Source organism: Coloeus monedula (assembly GCF_965178545.1).
Source record: "Coloeus monedula genome assembly, chromosome: 3".
In the NCBI taxonomy this organism is placed as follows: Eukaryota; Metazoa; Chordata; class Aves; order Passeriformes; family Corvidae; genus Coloeus; species Coloeus monedula.
In genome coordinates this window covers 95,820,778-95,840,499 of record NC_138783.1, presented here as the reverse complement: position 1 = coordinate 95,840,499, position 19,722 = coordinate 95,820,778, and the positions used below count along the sequence as shown (strand labels likewise).

At 37.0% G+C, this 19,722-nt stretch overlaps 1 protein-coding gene across 1 annotated transcript in view; it reads left to right on the top strand.

Annotated features, from left to right (window-relative positions):
- MYO16 (myosin XVI) overlaps positions 1-19,722 on the top strand; it is a gene marked incomplete at both ends in the record, with an annotated part of 287,015 nt that overhangs the window by 158,572 nt on the left and 108,721 nt on the right. Inside the window, 4 exon segments of the mRNA XM_082277664.1 lie at positions 9,660-9,771; positions 13,089-13,206; positions 13,977-14,048; positions 14,662-14,803. Coding sequence (XP_082133790.1) covers positions 9,660-9,771; positions 13,089-13,206; positions 13,977-14,048; positions 14,662-14,803 — 444 coding nt within the window.

The following is a 19,722-nucleotide window of genomic DNA, read 5'->3' as shown; positions in this document are numbered from 1 at the left end:
AGTGATGGGGGCTGCAAAGGAAAAAGCCATACGCCTTTCGCATGATTGTGCAAGTACATGGTTCATTGGGCAGCGCTAATAAGGGGAAGGAAGGGATTTAGCTTGTTAATCCATGCTTCTTAATACAGTGTCACATTAAATGACACCCACAACATGCATATTTATTGTGTTAGAGCTGGAACCTGATTATGAAATACTGCTTCATCCTCCTGTGACGTTGGCTCTCTTGAGAATTTTCAAGCAACAAAGCATCAACTAATGAAGATTTTGTAATAACGTTTTGGTTTACACTTTATGTAATGACAAGTAGAGCCTAAAGATAAGTCTGTGTGGCTCATTGTGAAGTGTATCAGAGACACCCCAGATGGTGCTGAGCAAAAAGTACCATGGCTGTGATGGGTCAGGGGTTCATCTGAACTAAATAGCTAAATACTGTGTTTTCTGCACTATGCTTAGGTCATACAGTTACAGTTCATGAATGTTTGTGTGTCTTTGGAATCTCCATTGCATAGAATAGAAATAAATGTATGATAAGGTTATATTAAGGCCTAGAAATTGTGTAAGCAATGCTTGGGACAGCTTAAAGTATAGGTTGCCAGTACTACCTATTTCCTCCTCTATATACCTCTAGTCTTCCTTTCCTTCTTTCTCTGCCTACCAGAGCTCACCATAGGGTATTCACCTAAAACTTTCAGTTACTGACATTTATTTTGATACTAAAATTTCAACTGAAATCAGTGGGACAAAGGATGTGTTTCAAGTTAGTTACACAGAACTGCTTTGCTGAACTGGGACAATACACAGTGGTGAAATAATTCATTATTCTACTTCACAGTACTTGTACACCTGGCAAGAAAAGAAACCAACTTCTTCTTGTTTTTCCAGTGGCCTAAAATCACTAAATATGATGTCATGATGGGCATTGTCTATGTCTGGTTTTGGAACAATTGATGCAGAATTTTATAGAAGCTGGGACTGAGACCATACTTATGTGTGCTTGTTAATGACACATTTTAATTAAGGTCAAGCTGCAATAAAAGCCTTTATAGCATTAGAAGTATAAAAATGCTTCCAGAAGGCATATATGAATCCATTCAGTCTAACTGATTTACTCTTCTCTAGGTTGTGGGCACAGTATTTCCTACCAGCTGCCTATAAAGCTGACTCATGGAGCAGCTCATGCTCCATAGCAAGTGACAACTCAGTTCTACACCCTGCCCATCATCACGATTAGAAAGAATTTGGACACCTCTGTGTGAGGGTAGATGTGTGCAGGAAATCATATCCAGGATGAAGGTGATGTTTTGAAGGAGCCTGGTTTCAATTATCTCTTCTAAATTTCTTTAACTGGACAGCATATAATGGTTTTGGAGAACTATTGCATAACAGGTTTCTGTAGGCTTAACGGCATTATATATATATAAAAAAAAAAACCATGGGGTTTTTGTCCTAAAAGTAGAACAGAAACATTCTGGCTTGGATAAATAAATATGAAGTATCAGGATCTCAATTTTAATATTTTTCCTTTTTTTGTATATTTTGAATAGGTGAAGGAATGTTAGGACTTTTATTTGTATGGCATTTTTGTAAAAGAAATAAGGGCTTTATAGACAAAATCCAGAATTTCTGATTCATACCATGATCGGCAGTGGCTTGCACTGCCTAATTAAGTACTGATAGAGTCCTGTACTTAGTGATTGGTTTAAGTATTTATTCTTTGCCCCTTCCATGTAAATTCTTTACCCAATAATTTTGAACTCCTTTTTAGCAAAAAAATATACTATGTTGTGTGTTCAATTGTGCTAGAATAGGAGTTGATATTATTCTATTTCTCTAGGGGTTAGTTAAGAGGTATCGTACTAATGGCAGAGAAATGGCATGTGGGCAAGTGGATCAGCAGAAGAAAGCACCCCATGGAAGTTTTAGTTCCTCAGAGGAACCAGTTGGCCGGGTATCTCAAAAAAGAACAGATTATGACTTACAGCTCTTTTCATGCATTTGTTTTCTTTTTTTTTTTCTTTTCCCAACTAAAGGAATATAAACAGAGAAAAATAATATTTTCCTTTGCCCTTGGTTTAAAAAGGGCCTCCAGAGATCTGGTCCAAACCTTTGTATCAAGACAGGATCTACTGTGCAAACAGAGAGGTCCTTTGAAAATCTCTTGTCACAGCCACGCCAAAGAAAGAAAACGTAACTGATTTGTGAGCTAAAGCCAGGGCAGCTTCATCTGTGTTCCCATTCATGTTCCCAGTTCTTATCAGGAACATGATTCTATCATTCCCAGATCTTTAAACTTGTGGTTTTCTGTCTGGGGATAGTATTTGGAATAAGCAAAGTTTCTGTTGTGACTTCCAGCCCCATCTTTTTTTTCACTTCATAAGTGACCAAGCATAAGAACTAAAGTCTAAGTAAAGTAAGCTTGAGTTCATTTACTGTACACCTTTACCCAGAAGCCCAGTAGAATAAAGATCTTATCCTCCCTGAGTGATTATGTGCAAGAAAGGATTATTTTTCAGTCATCCTGGTAGCCTTATTAATAAATAATTTCACGTGGAAGGTACAAACATTTACTGTCTAGATACGAAATCTAAGTTGTATTGGCTTGGAGATGTTGTGATGTCATAGCATGTGTACTGACAACTATTTTGATCCAGCATGCATGGGATATCTTCATCAATTCCAAGAGTTTGGTCCTGTGCCCCACCTTTTTTTTAAAACAACTGCTGGGAATTTTCTGACTAACCAGCAATACTATTTCTGCAGGTATTTTGAAGGTATAAAAAAAATCCTAAAAGTGGTTTTATTTGGTTTCTAGCTCATAAAAGGTAATGAAAGTGTCTGGAAAATTCCTGATGATAAATTGTTCATATCGGTTTTTCTTAAATTTTGAGGTTAATTTCTATAAAATTTTAGTTTTCTAAAATTTTAAAAAAGGAAGGTGATTTAGAATTTGGTGTCAAAATATTTATTTTCAAGATCAGAAGACATTTTCCTTCTCAAAAAATAATAATGCTGTTCTTTTTTAACTACTAGCTAAACTAGTGGAAATGGTTGCTGACCTGAGCAGAGGGGCAGAAATATTATCTTCCTATTTTGACTCATCCTTTGGTAGGGGTCTGGTGTTTAAGATTGTTCTGATTTTAGAACACTGTCATCCCTTCAGATATTGAACAATGTAAATTTCTGATCAAATTTTACTCGTCGTCAGATATCTTATGGCTCTAACACCTGTAGTCAATCAATTTTTGCATTTTAGGGACTACTTAAAGGTCCAGGTAATGTCTGCAACAATTAATGACCTATATTTGCTTGATCTCCCACCTTTCTGGGGCCAAAATTACTGATTTTATGTGAGATTAAAAAAAAAAAAAACAGATTCCATCTTATCTGAGACATAAATTTAATGTGTTTCACAGGATCACAGAATAATTCATTTTGGCAGGGACTTCAGGGGTCTCTACTGTACTGCCTGCCCCAAGCTGGACCAGCTGACAGATCAGATCAGGTTGTTCAGAGCTGTTTCAAGTCAGGTCTTGAAAACATCCAGGTATAGTCCTCCAGACTGTAGGAATTTTCTTCTTTGCACTATTTTTCTCAGTCTTTTATTTTACAGACATTTAATGAACTGTTTTGCTCTTAAGTCTATTTTCTGATACATATTTTCTGCTGCTTTCCTCTGGGTTTTCTCTTAACTGATCCTGATTTTCCTGAAATGGGATGCCCCAAATCACACAGAACAGTCCAGTTCAAGCTTTAACTGTGCTAATTATTTCATGACTCTTACGTTGGCCTTTGTAAATAAGGGTGTTATATACAATGATTAATTTTTTGCATTATCAAGGCATACTTGACTCAGTTGGTTTCTACTAGATGCTGTTTTGATGATTCACTGCTTAATCAGCCTCACCTGCCTCGAATTTGTCCATTCAGTTATCCCTTTGTCCTATTCTATAATTGTTTGCTGTTGAATTGTATATTTTTAATAGTCATTTCTGTTTGGCCTAATTCCTGGACAAAACATGCTTTCATCTGATCTCTCTCACTTTTTCTGACCAATAAAGTAGGATACCCTTATTCAGCCCCTTGCTTTTCTGTGGAGTTTTGGTTGTTTGTTTTTGGTTGAATTTTTTGGTTTTTGTTTTTTTTCTTTATTAAATATATGTTCTCTGTTTCTGATCTGAGCATAGACCAGAAGCTTCAGAATACTCTGAGACCTCAAATGGCCAAATTGTTCTGAGTATAAACAATTAGGAAATGAAGCTGTTAGCCTATAACCAGAGGGGTTTTATACTGAAGATCTTAACTGTGGTCGCTGAAATCCTTATTACCACAAACAGCATTTACTTCACTATCATCTATAATAAGTTTCAAGACTAACTGATTTTGTACTGTTTCCCTTATATCAAACCTGCTGTAGCCCAGAAAGCTGTACAACAAAATGCAGATGTGTCAGCACTCATCCTCTTTCAAGAAAGGAGTCAAGTGGGAAGCAGCCATCCCCCTTTTTTTCATCATAGGGCTTTATCCTAAAATTTTAGTGACTTAGAACCACTTAATAATATACTCCTACCAAGAGTTCTTTAATTTTTCATGACAAAATGTATTTACTTCAGGAAAGCCCTCTGAAATGAAGTGTCCATCTGGCAAATCCATGCTTCCTCTTACATCTTTTATTGAAACCCAACTCTTAACTGTCCAGAAAAAAGGGAATTTCTGATGAAGTGGTCACAACCTACAAATCTCTTTGAGGCAGTTTCACTGTCAGATACAACTTGAATAACTGTAACAAACTAGATATTTCTGTATCATACAGAGCAATATGTATATAGGTGTGTGGCATAAAAGGGCTGCTCTTACAGAATACTTGAACATTTCAGGTGTCAGATTCTACAAATGCAAACTGGTTAGGATAGTGTTTTGGTAATGTTTTACTTACTCTCAGTGAAATATCAAAGTTTATTATCAGATTTCAAACTTGTTTATTTTTATCTTTTCACAGACTTTATCTAAATGTAGCTGTTCTAAGAATAAACAGAAATTGCATGAATTGTTTAGGTTGAATAAGGCAGATTACTTTGATACTAAATGCTCTTGAGTTATAGTTCAAAAGAAAATAAATTAATGCAAATCAGGTATTGTTTTCCTGAAAAATGGTAGTCAAAACTTTTCTTTTTAGTCTTTGCTTGTCTCAGCTAGTTGTAGCTTTAGTCTCATTATTTGCTCAGTCATCTAAGCAGAGGGTTACTTACTTGAACAAAGTTTTTAACTGGTGGGGTTATATAAGAAATTTTGAAATATGCTTATGTCACAAAAGTTCAGTATTTTTCAGGTAAGCTGACAAACATATTTCTTCTTCCTATTAGAGATCTGTGTATCAAATATATAAGTTGAATAATTGTGATGAGTGTAACAATTATAATGAGAATGATAAGGTAAAAAGGTAAGGTAATTATGGAATTATATGGGTGGTTAATGTTTAAGAAACTAATGTCATACTAAGTACTTTTTTATGCTCTTGGTTGTAGCAGTCGCACACCTACCTGAAAATTTGATCTATGTTGTCATTATAATAATGGTTCAAAAATTGTATATTATGATAGGCAATATACTAAAAGATTACCACCATTGACTTTTTCTTCTAAATAGTATTTTTTTCCTTTAGAGACTAGAATAGATGTTACAATGCTGCAAATTAGAACTATTAGGAAAAAAAAGCAGAAAGAAAACCAATATAGTCTCTTTTACATTTCTGGAGAAATTCTCTATCCAATGCAGCACTGTGCTTTACTGAAAGTGACTATATTACAATTAGATTAGTTTATCTTTAGGAACAGACATTTTGTGAATCAGCGAGTTTCTTCTTTTTTGAAATAAGAATCACTGATCGTGTCTTTAAAACTTTTTTTTGTGTGCTGATAAACTTTCTGTTGAAAGTACTAGTCCAATGCAAATGCCAGCATGGGGTAGGATTTAAAAAAATAGTTACACAGTCAGCAGAAAGAGGTTAATTACTAGAACTGCATAAACTCTTTGGTTTGTCACTTTGCCAGAGATATAAATATCATCTGTCTGAGTAGCTGCCTTCAATTAAAAGGCTCAACTTCATCCAAAATCTGAGAATCTAAAACTATGGTAAACTAATGTGAATGTGCATTTGCAGAGTGAATTTGTACAGAGATATGGCAGTAAGGCTACTAAAACCGCACTAAGTAAGCATGAAACTGGTGCACAGCCTGTGTGCATCAGCTCTGGATTGTGTAGCTGTAATACCTCTTTAACTAAAATTATCAGCAACAAAGAACTCAGGAGTCACTGGGTCTGGTTTACATTTGACCACAGACTATCTGGTTGGAAACTTACGGGAACATTGCACACACTCAAGTAACATTGTAGGCTTTCATGGCTATAGTTCACAATAGCAAAAACCTAAGTAAAATCTCCATGGTAGGTTCAAAATATGTTTTAAGCAGTTTAGTTCCTCTTCATCAGTGGTCATTCTGCCCAGGCCACTTGAATGCTGAAAGACAAAAATGCACTATAGATATGATGAAAGATACACATCCTGGAAAGACGTTTACATTTTATGGAAAAGTGATGCATCTGCAACCAAGGAATGTTTATTATTCTTAGGACTTCTGCACTGTGACACATCTCTTTCCCCTTTCCTTATTTTTGCAGGAGAGGGGACAAATTAAGAATTGTTCTGACACAAATGGTGTCTCAAACCCTTGTAGTCCTCAACAGCTTTAAGGTGGAAAGAAGGAGATGCCAGGGAACTGTTTCGGAAGAAAAAAAATTGCTATCTAAAGATTGCTGTGTTTCTGAGGCAGAATGAACTTAATAATTAGGACAATGTGTTCCTTTGTATGGCTAGAATATATTATGTTACATGGTGTTTTTCCTACATTTCATAAGGGTTGTATGATATCCATCAGCTGTTCCAAGTACTCCGTACAATTAATTCATCCTTAATATGAGTATACTCTATATCATAAACATGTAACAGTCAAATGTGCAAATCTTCAAAGCAATTTTTCATATTTCATTAGTCCTTCAATAGTTTGGAAAATGAGTGGGCCTCATGAAATGTTATAAAATAATTTAATTGCTTTTAGACTGGGGAAACTACATTGAAGTGCACCTTAGAAAATGCCCAACTGCATCCCTTTCCAAGAGCACCAGCACATCTGCTGATTAAGTCTTCAGGATGTGTATTGCTGGGAAAGTCAGATTCTCTTCCAACAGGCAAGTCCCAGCAGATGCTGCAGTTTATGGATGGTTTGTTAGAGCCATAGGCACCTGGTTTGGCAGGTACCCATTTTGCCCCCTGCTGTATCAGCAAGCACTGTGCTGAAGGCAAGAACTGACATGAGCTGTTTCATGCCGCAGCTCAGCTCTTTCCTCTCAGAGTGAACGTTCTGCACCACTGTGCTGTGCTGCAGCCTGCTTTCATGAGTGTTGGTCGTGCTCACACAGCTTTTTGCAGCAACAGTTCCTGCTAGCATTTCAACTGTGCTAAAAAAGTGCTGGTTAAATGGGGTTACTTAAAAAGGAGAAGTGTGGGGTATTCTCTTCACAGGACAGGAAAGACTACTCCCTGCTCAGTACAGAGAGAGAGACAAAGAGTTATTTAGGGAGAAAACCATTGAGGAGGAGGCTTTTTTTGCAGAAACGGCCATATGCTTCCAACTCCTACAACATTCAACAATAGAATATTTTGACAGCAGAGTGTCTGCTGTTGTAAATTTCCTAATTATGGATCAAAAATGCCACCAACACATGATGCATAACATGTTACTGGCATAAACTCATGCAGCAGTTCAGAAGAGTGCAAAGTTTTCTGATGGATTAACCTTTACATCAATAGGTTCTATGCCAGATTCAGTATCAGATGTATTCTAGGCTCCTTTTGAACCTGCAGGCAATGTAAAAAACCCCAGGAAAAAACCAACATAAAGCTGGCTATACTTTGTATCATCTGCTCTAGCTGATTTGACAGGTGTGCTATGATTTGTACCTACCTCAATCTGACAAAATTAATGTTTTAGTAACCTTGAGGAACCAGTGCTAAGCTCTGGCAGTGATGCTAGCAGACCCAAGTTCTCAGTGGTTGTGTGAACCACCAGTTTCATCTGCTGATGTGAGAGGCTTGTTCATACTTGAGGTGTCTGCTGAGTTAGTCCTCCTGCAGGTGCAGAAGGTACTTATGCGCCCAGGCACACGTTTTTAACCCCATCATTATTCTTCTGCCCACCTACTGGGGTAACTTATGCCATTATGACTGCAAGGGAAATCCACGCTGGTAAATCTGGTATGGATCTGCTAAAAATGCACTTTTTATTTCATTTTGCGTACTACTTAAACCTCATTATCAGTTAGAAAAGTGCAAATATTAATAATTCTTCCTACACACATTCATGTAAAAGGCCACCCTTATAAGAACTACCACCCGTACTAGAGAGTTGCCAGACCTTCCGTGGTAACAGGAGTTAATTTTGAAACTGTCTCCTCTATAGTGCTACTGGAACATGATTGTAAACAAGAATTGTCAAAAATTAAACCAGTATTGTTTGCCATACTTAAGTGAAAGATCATGGACTGAACATTAGTAGAGAGCAGAATAATTGTGGGGAATTTTTGTTGTAATTGTGGTGAAGGGTGAGGGCTGGAGTAATTGTCCACCTTTGCTGGTGTAGTGACGATGTTATTTGGATAGAGGTGTGTAGAGTTCTTTTGTTTATCTAAGTGACAGTTGTGAAGATTGCAGATTGTGTGATGAATTTGTATTTTAATGACAATGATAATTTAATGAAAATGATAAAAGAAAAAATCTTACATTCTCAGTATGATGTAATTCAAAGTCAGATCCTGTAAGATATTCAGATGCCTCATTCTTAGTGATTTCAGCTCTGTGGAGATACCTGAATACTTTTAAAAATACAGACTTCAAGAGGCTCAAAATAAATGGTTGTAAAGGCTAGATTGCTGCACTTTTCAATAATCTGTTTTGCTATAGTTTTTGATTAATTTGTTTTATTACTCTTAATGTTGCTTCTGGATTTTTCTTTCCTGAGTTAGCTGCTGCACTAGGTGTCTCTCTTTCTGTCTTCTAATCAGTCTTTGAGAAGGTACATAGAATTTCCTTTTGCTTCCCAGTGTGCAAAGCACTACAGCCTTAAGGGCTGTACACTCACTATTCTGTGTACTCTGTTACTCCTTCATTCTGAGAGATGCTGAGTACACCTATCACCCATTCAGCTGCTGGGGGAAGGAACGGTCATTGTGGCAGTTAAGGGCTGATCTATTGCCTAGCCAGCAAGAGAGGAATTTAAAGCAGTCAGAGTTATCAGAAGTTCTTCTCAAATCTTCCGTCTGAAGGGGAATCTCTGGTAGTTCAAGAATGGCAAAACTGTCAGTGGTACAAAATCCAATCTGAACTTCTAGCTTACATGTAGGGATAAAGTTGGGGTTGGGGGGAGTCTTATGCAAAAGTTTAAGAAAGAAATGCACAATATTCTGTCACTGGTACTGTTCCCTCCAAAGGCTGAGAAAAATCTGCAATAAACCTGATTAGAAATGTGAAGTTGGAGTTTAACTTCAAAAATTTGATCATGCACCTGCCTTGTAAATACCATATATGCTGTTTTTCCTCTGTGCAGGTATCTAAGCCAGAGTGTATCAGAAGAGACAATGTTAGCAGCCAACCCTCAAAACAGGGAGAAATTAGCCGTACTAAAACAAGCTCTAGGTGCTCTGGGATTCAACAGCCTGGTAAGTTCCATGAGCTTATGTTATTTGTGGCTAAAAGAATTATATTAGTTGAAAGCAGGTCATAAGTAACTCTCACAGATAACCTTCTGTGAGGAAAGAGGCGCCTTTCCTCTTCTTTTCTTTTTTCTTTTTTTTCCTGTTGGTTAAGACCTTGAAACAAATACAGCACTAGTTTACTCCAGGGAAATTACTGTAATCACATTTAATTAGATACAGAACCAACAATGTAAATCTTTTTCATTCTTAAAGATTCACAAAACAGCTTCAAGGTATAATACTCTGAACAATTAAATTACATAGATAAAAAGAAGCAATCAAATCCCATATGACAGACACCTCATAAAAGCCACAGAAATTTTTTCCTCTTCTGGATTATCTCCCCATCCTTTTTAATTTTGTGAAATGCACATATGCTCACCTGAAAAGAAGTAAATACCTATTTAGTCAAAGAAAATAAGAGCTGGGTAACTTGAAAGAGCTGACTTATTTCCCTGAAAGCAACAAGAAGATAGGCCTGCTGTTTGCCTTTAATCCTATGAAGTTAATGAGGAAGATAATTTGGAAAATTAATCAAGAAGAGGTTCTGGAGGACAGAGGTGTGATGGAAATCAGAAGAAATAGAAGGATGCATGCAAGAACTCATGTAAACTGTGGATCCCTTTGGGATACTAGGATGCTTAACAAACTCCCCATATTTCTTACATATGTGTATGCTACCTAGCACACTGTAGCTGGAACACTTCTGCAAGAGAAATGCATAAGCAACAGTAGTTTTAGAAGGAGGTAAAAACTTCCCCCTGTAGTATATCATTAGAAAAACGGGACAAAAATTAATGTAACTCTAAGTTAGGTCATCATCAAAAATGACAGATAGGCAGGAGTTGTAATAAAAAAGGATCAAGGGCTATCAGCAAAAAATTCTGAATTTGTTGAAGCTTTTATTTAGATGTGAGTTAGACTTCTGTGGTGGTGGTGGTACATCATGGAGCTGTTTGGCATTCCCTAGTTAAGGTAGTAACAAATGTCACCTTTCAATGTAACGAAGAGTAAGGTCCATTTTCATGAATTTTCGTGAGGCCATGTACAAAATTGAATACATATGGCTATATTTGACAGTATTATTCCTCACTCTTAGTGGCTCAAGCTCTGTACCAGTAGATTTCAATGGCAAAAATGTCCAGACACTTCTGGGTTTAGCCCAGTGTTCACAATTCGGTGGATCTCTCTTGCTCTTTCATTAATGTTTCTGTTCTGTTGAGGAAGAAGTTCAGCCCATAAGTAAATAATTGAATGCAAAATGAATCATGATTTAGAAGCCTGTGGTAACTGTCTGAGAATGCTTCACATACAGTATTCTTTTGAGTCCAATACTTCACTTTGCCCAGAGTTCTTGAAAAGAAGTTACACCTCAGAAAAGTGTAAACCATCTTGAAGGCTCCTCTGTATTCAGGCATCATTAGAATAATATTTAGGGGGTGAGAAATCTGTGGAACTCTCAAGTACTTCAGGCTCATCTCCTGTGTCGAATGTTAGAGGGCAATACGCAGAAAAAACACATTCCTAAAATTGCTGCCCATTACTTCTGAGGTACACGGAAAGATCTGTATGTATCATTCCTTGACTACCTAGCCACATTTAATGATACAGTAGATAATCTTTTTGAAGAACTACATAAAAATTCCGTAGCAGTCATTAACGGTATTGTCCAAAGCATGTTAATGTTCATTAAAAACAATTACTGTTTTAAAGGTGGGGGAACATGCATTTACACAATAAAAAAGTGCTTGAGAATCTGGAATGTGAAGTATACCTGAGACCTTACCAAAATCAGCAGAATCAACAGCTGTCCCAGCCCACTGCCATTCAGTGATGTACAGTCATCCCCAAACCAGTTGTGAATGAGTTAACCTACAAGCAAGGAGAGTGCAGTGCTAGTGTGCCACTTCATCTTGCCTGAGATACCATTCCAAGAAGCAGGGTATAGCACCCTAGTTTGATGCTATATTAGCATAACTTCTATTTTAAGAGTTATCTTGTTCAGACTTTGCCTGTATATATTGGGTTTTTCTGAATCTTCAGCTTTGGTACTGTGTAAGACTAAAATACACAAAATTGCCCTATAGACATCTATCTCATACTGCAAGAGATTGATGTTCTTGTCTTAAAATGTAGTTTAGAGACTCAAACGTGCTTAAACAGCATTGGAGGTGCCACAGTCTATCCCAGAAAGAATGTAAGCTTTTTTAATGCCTTTTGATGATTGGCATGTTTATTAGGGAAAGGAACATGAAGAAAAGAAGAAGAAAACTTGAGAATAAAGAGGATGTATTAGCTAAGTATTTCATTAGTAGTGTATTTATAATCTTAGTCTGCAGATTCTGATTAGTGAGGGTTCTCACTGTCAGTTCTGCAGTTTCATCAGAATCAGATTCCAAATACTATTTTTCAAAAATATTTCAAGAATCATCAATTAACTTTGCTGTTCACAATGGCATGTAATATTATAGTGCATATCAGGTTTCCTGCTTTACAATTTTAAGAAGCACCATTGTTATAAAACTGACCTTAAAAAAATCTTCCAAAAACACACAATGCTTTCCATATTTAAGATTTAAGGGTCATATTTAATGGATCATATTTTTCCTTGAATTTAAAAATATTTTTAAAAATAATTAACAACCAAAACAACCAAAGAAAGTTAATTTTCTTCTTGCTGTGCTAAAAATGAGGCCAGGAAAAATCTGCCCCTAAAGATAAGTGCTTCACAATCTGAAACATTGCAAAAGATTATGCAATCCTGGAGGGAAAGTGTGAGGGTAAGGAAGGTTGCTTGTGTTTCTTTCAGACCTTAATTGCAGCTTTTAGTACCAGGAACCTCTTTTAGTTTAGAGCTGAACACTTTGTTTGTGAATTCACTTGGTTGACACAAAAAAACCCCTTGCTATTCCCAGATACATAAATAGTCTCAATGGAAATTCTCTATGGACAAGGTATGTTTTATTTCTTGTAGAAATAATGCATCCATTAAAGATATTTCTGTATTGTTACCACATTCTGAAAAACATTCTTAACCTAGCGGTTAAGGTGACTTACATTAAAACAAAGGAAATAAAAACTAATTTTGTTGGTTCATGTCCTAGCTAGGTTCCAGTTTGATTTTAGATTTCCTGTTAATAATTCACACATGAATACTTTTCAAATTATCAAATGCCACTGATAGAAACTAAAAGAATTTGTGTTTTTATAAAGCATTGCCTTTCACTGGTGTGCCCAACAAATCTTTTCTTTATCTTTAATTCTGCAAAAAATGTATGCAGGAGGTGGAGAACCTGTTTGTAATTCTCTCAGCAATTCTGCATCTTGGAGACATTCGCTTTACGGCTCTGACAGACGCTGAGACAGCATTCGTGTCAGACCTGCAGCTACTGGAACAAGGTCAGTAGGATGTGACCTTGGAGCATCGCCTGCTCGGTCCCACAGCAGGGAAGTTGCACTGTTCCACCGACAGATGGAAACACAAATCCAGGGAGACAAAAAAAATGACTTCTGAAAATTCATAAGTTACTGTGGGAAGACAGTATCCAATTGACTTGGATGTTTTATAAATTACAGATTTTTATGGAATGAAATAAAATGCCAATATTTCAAATTATCTAATTAAGTGTCATATTTAATGCTATTATTTGCCAGAAGAAAATGTACAGTGTACTTCGTGCAGTCTTCTTTTAAAATGCTTCTGCAGCGCTTGTCAACAGCTGAACAATTTGCCTTGAATTGAATTCCTTACATTCAAAATCTATGTCTTAAAAGGGTCTCGTTTCAGTGCTTCGAAGTTTGCCCTCTTGGTCACTAACAAATGTCTTCCAAGTGGCTTATGGATACAGAATGTCAATAAGTGGCATACCTTAACTCTAATCCCATAGAAAGTCTGCCAAACCCTGGGGAGAGTCCTGAGTAATCTTTGAAGGGGATAGAAAGCTGTAATGTAATATACAGATATATTAAAACTTCACAAAGTACTGATTACAGTAATCCAATTGAATGTGTTCATTAATTTTGATTACTCCTATGACAGCACCCTTTTCTTTAATGTTTGGATTCTTTCACTATTCAAAAAGAAATATACAGAAGAAAGTCTGCTGTAAAAAATGAAATGTGTCGTATAGCATAAATTAGTCTTTGTTTACATTTTCTTTTCATTTCAGTGGCAGGGATGCTGCAGGTTTCACCAGATGAGCTTGCTTCAGCCTTAACAACAGATGTTCAGTATTTTAAAGGTAATCTTTTCTAAGTTTACATTCTTATAGATCAGACCTGGTGGCATTTTGATCCTTCTGATTTAAAAAATTTAAAAGCTAGTGATTTTTGTTCCTTATTTCTTGTATGGTCCTGTAAACATTCCCTCTGAGGAATATGTAGGCTTAGCTGCCAGGCAGTAAATCAGACTGGGCCACCAAATTAGAAATGCCTTTGTAATATGGAACAAAGCAGTTCCACACTGTGATGTTGATGAGCTCCTAACTTGATCAATGTTACAAAAGTGTGTCAAGATAACAGATTAGATATTAATAGATAATATTAGTAAGAACTGTAATCAACTGGAGTGTCTTGGGAAAAAACATCTGAAAAAAATATTTTCAGTAAAATACTGGTTCTGTGTGGTACTCATACTCTGTGTGGTACTTTATACTTTTTGAACAAAGTATAAAGGCATGTATTTCCAAACTAAAAATGTTTTGAGTGTTGACAGTCTTCTCCTCTTGCACTGGAGGCTTCAGAAAAAAGCTAACACCTGTAAAAAGGAGAAGTAGCTAAATTTATTGTAACTAAAATTACTTAAGGCAAAGTTTACAACACACTTTCATCTCTATTTTCTGCTTTTTCTTTTAGGAGACACAATTGTTCGGAGGCACACTATAGAGATTGCAGATTTTTACCGGGATCTCTTGGCGAAATCTCTGTATGGTCGTTTATTTAGCTTTTTAGTCAACACAATCAACTGCTACCTTCAAAATCAAGATGAGAGTGGCAGGTAGGAGTGCCATTGGAAACTATTAGGTGTTCCATTATCTGTTCAAATTCAGAACCATAAAAGAAACAGGATTCCATTAAATGGTGGAATTTAATGCACACTGATAATGTTTTAAAGCATTTTATAATAGCATGACAGTGATACTTGGGTCTTTAAAGCACTGGCCATTCCTTCTAGTTGTTTCTACTGTAACATATTTGTTTATTTCTTTGCTTATATAGGGGGCCTTAGATTTTGCAGTAATCTAGATTGGTGGTTACAATTAGTAGCCTTTTAGGACTTGACAACACAGAATGAGCTATGTCTTTCAACATGCAAAATGCTGCTTGTTGCTTTTTTAATGCAGAACATACTTGTTTGTTACAGCGGGGATTACCGTAACAAAAATATATCAAACCAGGAGTCCCGTGGAAAAGAAGTATACATGGACAGATTCTGGGTAGCTGTTTCAGAGATGTTTATTTCCCCAGCCGCATGGCCGGGGCTCTGCCCAGGAACTGTTCCAGTCACGGCACCCGAGGGTCCTTCTGCCCGCGCAGGGAACACAAACCAACCCATGGGAACGAGGCTGAGCAGGGGCAGGGAAACCCCGTGTGTCCCCCCCAGGGCCCCTCTCCCAGGGCTCCATGGCAGGGGGGAGACCCCAACACTTGTTCTTCCCAAAACAGTGACCTTAGCACAGGGTATTAAAAACAGAATTTTATTCAAAGGCCCTCAAATGAACATTTAAACTTAACTGAATTAAATGTTCTAAGAATGTTCTCTAGGTTAGCATCTTCTAAATGCGGTACTGTTGCTATCCAGCGTGGTTTCTTGGAAAAATGAATGCTAATTAATGTGCATCAGTGGAGCAGTCAAGAAACAAATTAAAGGAACAACAAAAAAGAGGAGATATCAGTAGAATCAAAGTAACAAACTAAGACAGTAGACATAATTAGATGATCATATGCATGTGATTTAATCAAAGTTCAACAGCTCATATGCTCAGCTGAGCTTTCTTATGAACGTGAAATACGAATGGTTTGGAATTCTTGGTAAATGGTAATCCACTAATGACAGATGGGGAATTTTCATAAGTAAGTTTTCTTTATATCATATCTCCATGGCTGCATAGGACAAATTCTTACTCTTTTGGAGTTCAGGGACTTCAGAATCTTACTTTTATTCTTATTCATAGACCAATCAGTGACAAATCACATTTCTGTTCTGTGGGTGTAGCTAAGAGAAAAAGGTTCCATGCCTGAGTAACTCAGCTTTCTACACCTAAAATCTGTCATTATACATACGCCGCTAGAGTGTGTGGTGTATATACACCGCTCACTTCCTGCTGAAGGCAATCAGAAGTAACATGGAATGATTTTGCTTGTCTGTGACACTAAGCTAGAGCAATTTTCCAATCCACGTCCTAATTTGTCATACTCTGTTCATAATAAGGAAAGGCATGAGGTCACAATTCTTCCTCATTCATTCCTGGGACATATGGAACAGAGGCTTAGCTCAGTGCATGTCTGTGACAGACAACAATCTAGCTCAGGCATTTCTAACTAGTGAGGTTTTTTTGTAGTGGTTGTTGAGAGAGAAATTTAGAATTGGTATATTAAAAATCTATTAAAATTATTTGAAATAATTTTTCAGTCTGTAATTTAAAAATTTTATATCTCACAGTCTTTCAGAATAGGTGTTGTGTATCTCTGTTGCTAATATAAACCTATGATTTCTAGATATCGTAGGATCTTCAAATAATGAAAGTCAAAGTTGTTTGTGTATTACCTTGTACTCTCCTTTTAGTGCAATCTCTAGGTAGAAGAAGTGACTTCTACCTTGTGAAAATATTTCTCAGTGAAACTATTTCTACCTGTGAAGTAACTTGAAGACTCTGTGAGGTTTTAAGTTACAGCTAAAACAGGACAGCTGTTTGATGTATCAGAAGTGAGGAATTTGCTATAGTCTACTGTGGCCACATATTATACCTGTGCTTGAAAATGGGCAGTTCTTCATTTAGGCTGGTTATAGAAAGCTAACCAGCTCAGGATTAATTGGCAGTACTGACAAGATATACTAAATTTTATCAGGCCAAAATCAGCTTCATTCCCTTTCCAAACTTGAAGCTAAGTAGCTTATTCTAAGTGAAAATTAAGTTGATCATCCTACACTAATATTTGAACCTCAGTTAAAGTGGCCCACACCCTTTTTATTTTTTTTTTTTGGTCCATCCTAGTCATATTGCTTAACTTGGAGGAATAAATCAAGGCATAGAACAGTTCTAGGTGCAAACTGGATTAGCACAATGAATTTGTGATTTGTGGGTCAGATGTACTTCAAATACATCTGAGTAACTATCAATTAGCAGCATTGTATCTCCAATTTGGTGCAGTTTTAATAAACCTCTGCTTAAAGATCCTCCAAAAACATTAACTTACATGACTAGATAAGTCTGATACATTCCAGGCCACACTGTTTTCCCAGGTTGGAAACTGACAGAATTACTGCTTATCAGATGGAATGAAGCCTTGATCAGAAACCTGGAATAAGTTTTCTAAACCAGTTTTCTTGTTTTGTTGTGAGGCAGTTTAGCTGCATTTCCATCACACTTCAGGGAGAATTTATGAAGCAATAAAATTAGATTTATTGGCTTAGTAACTCTAAAAGAAGCATTTGATCTTAGCATTTTTGAGGAAACTGGTTATCTCTGTTTAACTTTTATGGTGGAAATACTTGATTTTGGTATTTAATATTGATTTATATTTACTATGAAATAGTTTGTGACAGGTTTCAGTCAAAATAAAAGCAATAATTATCATTAAATCTAAGCGAAGGAAGATGATGCTGTGACAAGCTGCAAAGAACAAGCTCTAAAGGTATGAAGTATAGAGAATAAAAAGTGTTGCCAGAATCCAGAAAATTCATTACTTTGTAATACTACTCAATAGGTATAAAGCAAGAATTTTAATAGTGGTGTTAAGTGAGAAAACACACCTTTAGAAATGTTTTTCTCTTTCATAAAAACTTAAAATTTTGTTTCGTTTTAACTAAATTATAACCCTACATGCTAGTTTAGACTGGTTGCAAGATCTGAGGTTTTTTACTTTATTCATTCTGATATTATTTAAAAAAAACTTAATTGGCCCCTAGAGTAGAATTAGAAGAAAGCTATTAACATTTCTCACAAGTGCTTATAATTATCTTCTTTAATTGTTGATATTTGTCTTCACTGATCTATATAATGATTTCCTATTCTAGTGATTTTTTATTATCAAAATAGTCTAGGTGAATTTCTTCCTAAGACTCTTAACTCTTCGAAGTTTACCACTGTTTTACTTTCATTTAGATAAGTATGCTGATGTTTAGTTTTGTTGACTCATGGTTGCCTTAATGTGACATTTTGAGGTAACTGATTGCACATTGGCAAAGTTGGATCTAGTGATCCAAATGAGTAATGAAATGACTTAAGGTAATGTTTTAACAATTCCTGACTCATTCTGCAAGAGAGCTTTCTCTTTATGGAGATTTAAGAATGCCTGTGAATTCTTGTGAAATACTGTTTTTCTTTTCTCATGGAAAGCAAGCTAATTAGGTATATAGGCTTGAGAAAATCTTGATACTGTGTTCCCTGCCTGCTAGTAAGTTGAAGGCATGTTATTTTATCAGCTAGTTAGAAAACATTTTCTCTCTTTGTAGATAAAACCTGATAAAAAGCTGATACATATTTGGTAGCTAAAACCTGGCTGAACAGCAAGTCCCAGAGGGTCTGGGTCTAGCTGGAGGCCTCTCACTAGCAGTCACCCATTACTGGGCCCAGTATTGTTTAACTTATTCATATATCACCTGGACAATGGGATAGATGCTTCCTCAGCAAGTTTGGTGACAACACAAAGCTGGGAGGAGTGGGCAATATCCCAGAGTGCTGTGCAGCCCTTCAGAAGGGCCTCAACACGGTGGAGAGATGGACAGAGAAGAGCTGCCTGAAATTCAGCAAAGGCAAATGCAGGTTCCTGCACCTGGGGAGGAACAACCTCCTCCAGCAGTACAGGGTGGGGCTGACCTGCTGGAAAGCAGCTCTGTGGAGAAGGACCTGGGTGTCCTGTTGGAAAACAAGCTGTCCATAAGCCATCAGTGTGTCCTGTCCAAGGAGGCCAATAGTGTCCTGGGTTGCATTCAGAAGAACATTGGCAGCAGGTCAAGGGAGGTGATTGTGTCCCTCTACTCAGCCCAAGTGAGTGTTGTGTCCAGTTCTGAGCTCCTTGGGGCAAGAGAGACACAGAACTCCTGGAGCAGGTCCAACAGTGGGCAGCAAGGATGATTCAGAGACTGGAGCATCTCTGTTATGAGGAGAGTCCAAAGAGAGTTGGGCCTGTTTAGTCTTGAGAAAGGACAACTGAAAGGGGAATCTCATCACTGTCTACAAATTCTGAAGGGAGGCTGTCAAGAGGATGGAGCCAGGCTCTGCTCAGTGGTGCTGAGCAATAGTAAAAGAGGCAATGTGCAGAAGCTGAGGCACAGGAAGCTCCACCTGAACATGAAGAAGAACTTTTTTTACAGTGTGGGTGGCCATGCAGGTTGCCCAGAGAGGTTGTGCAGTCTCCCTCACTGGAGATATTCAGAAACCATCTGGATGCAATTCTGTGCCATGTGCTCTGGGATGTCCCTACTTGAGCAGGGAGGCTGGAGCAGATGACCTGCTGTGGTCACTTCCAACCTGACCCATTCTGAGATTCTTATGCGCCAGTATTACAGACAAACAAAGAAAGCTGGCATTGTTATACTTTCTGTCTGTATCACTAGGTCAGCCATAGAATTCTGTTGCAAATAGAGCATACAGAATATATCTAAATAGGTAGTTTCTGAAAGGTTTTATATTCTGACTGTATGCTCTTGTACCCATCAAAATTCAAATAGTGCCAAAGGGTAGCAGCAGTAGG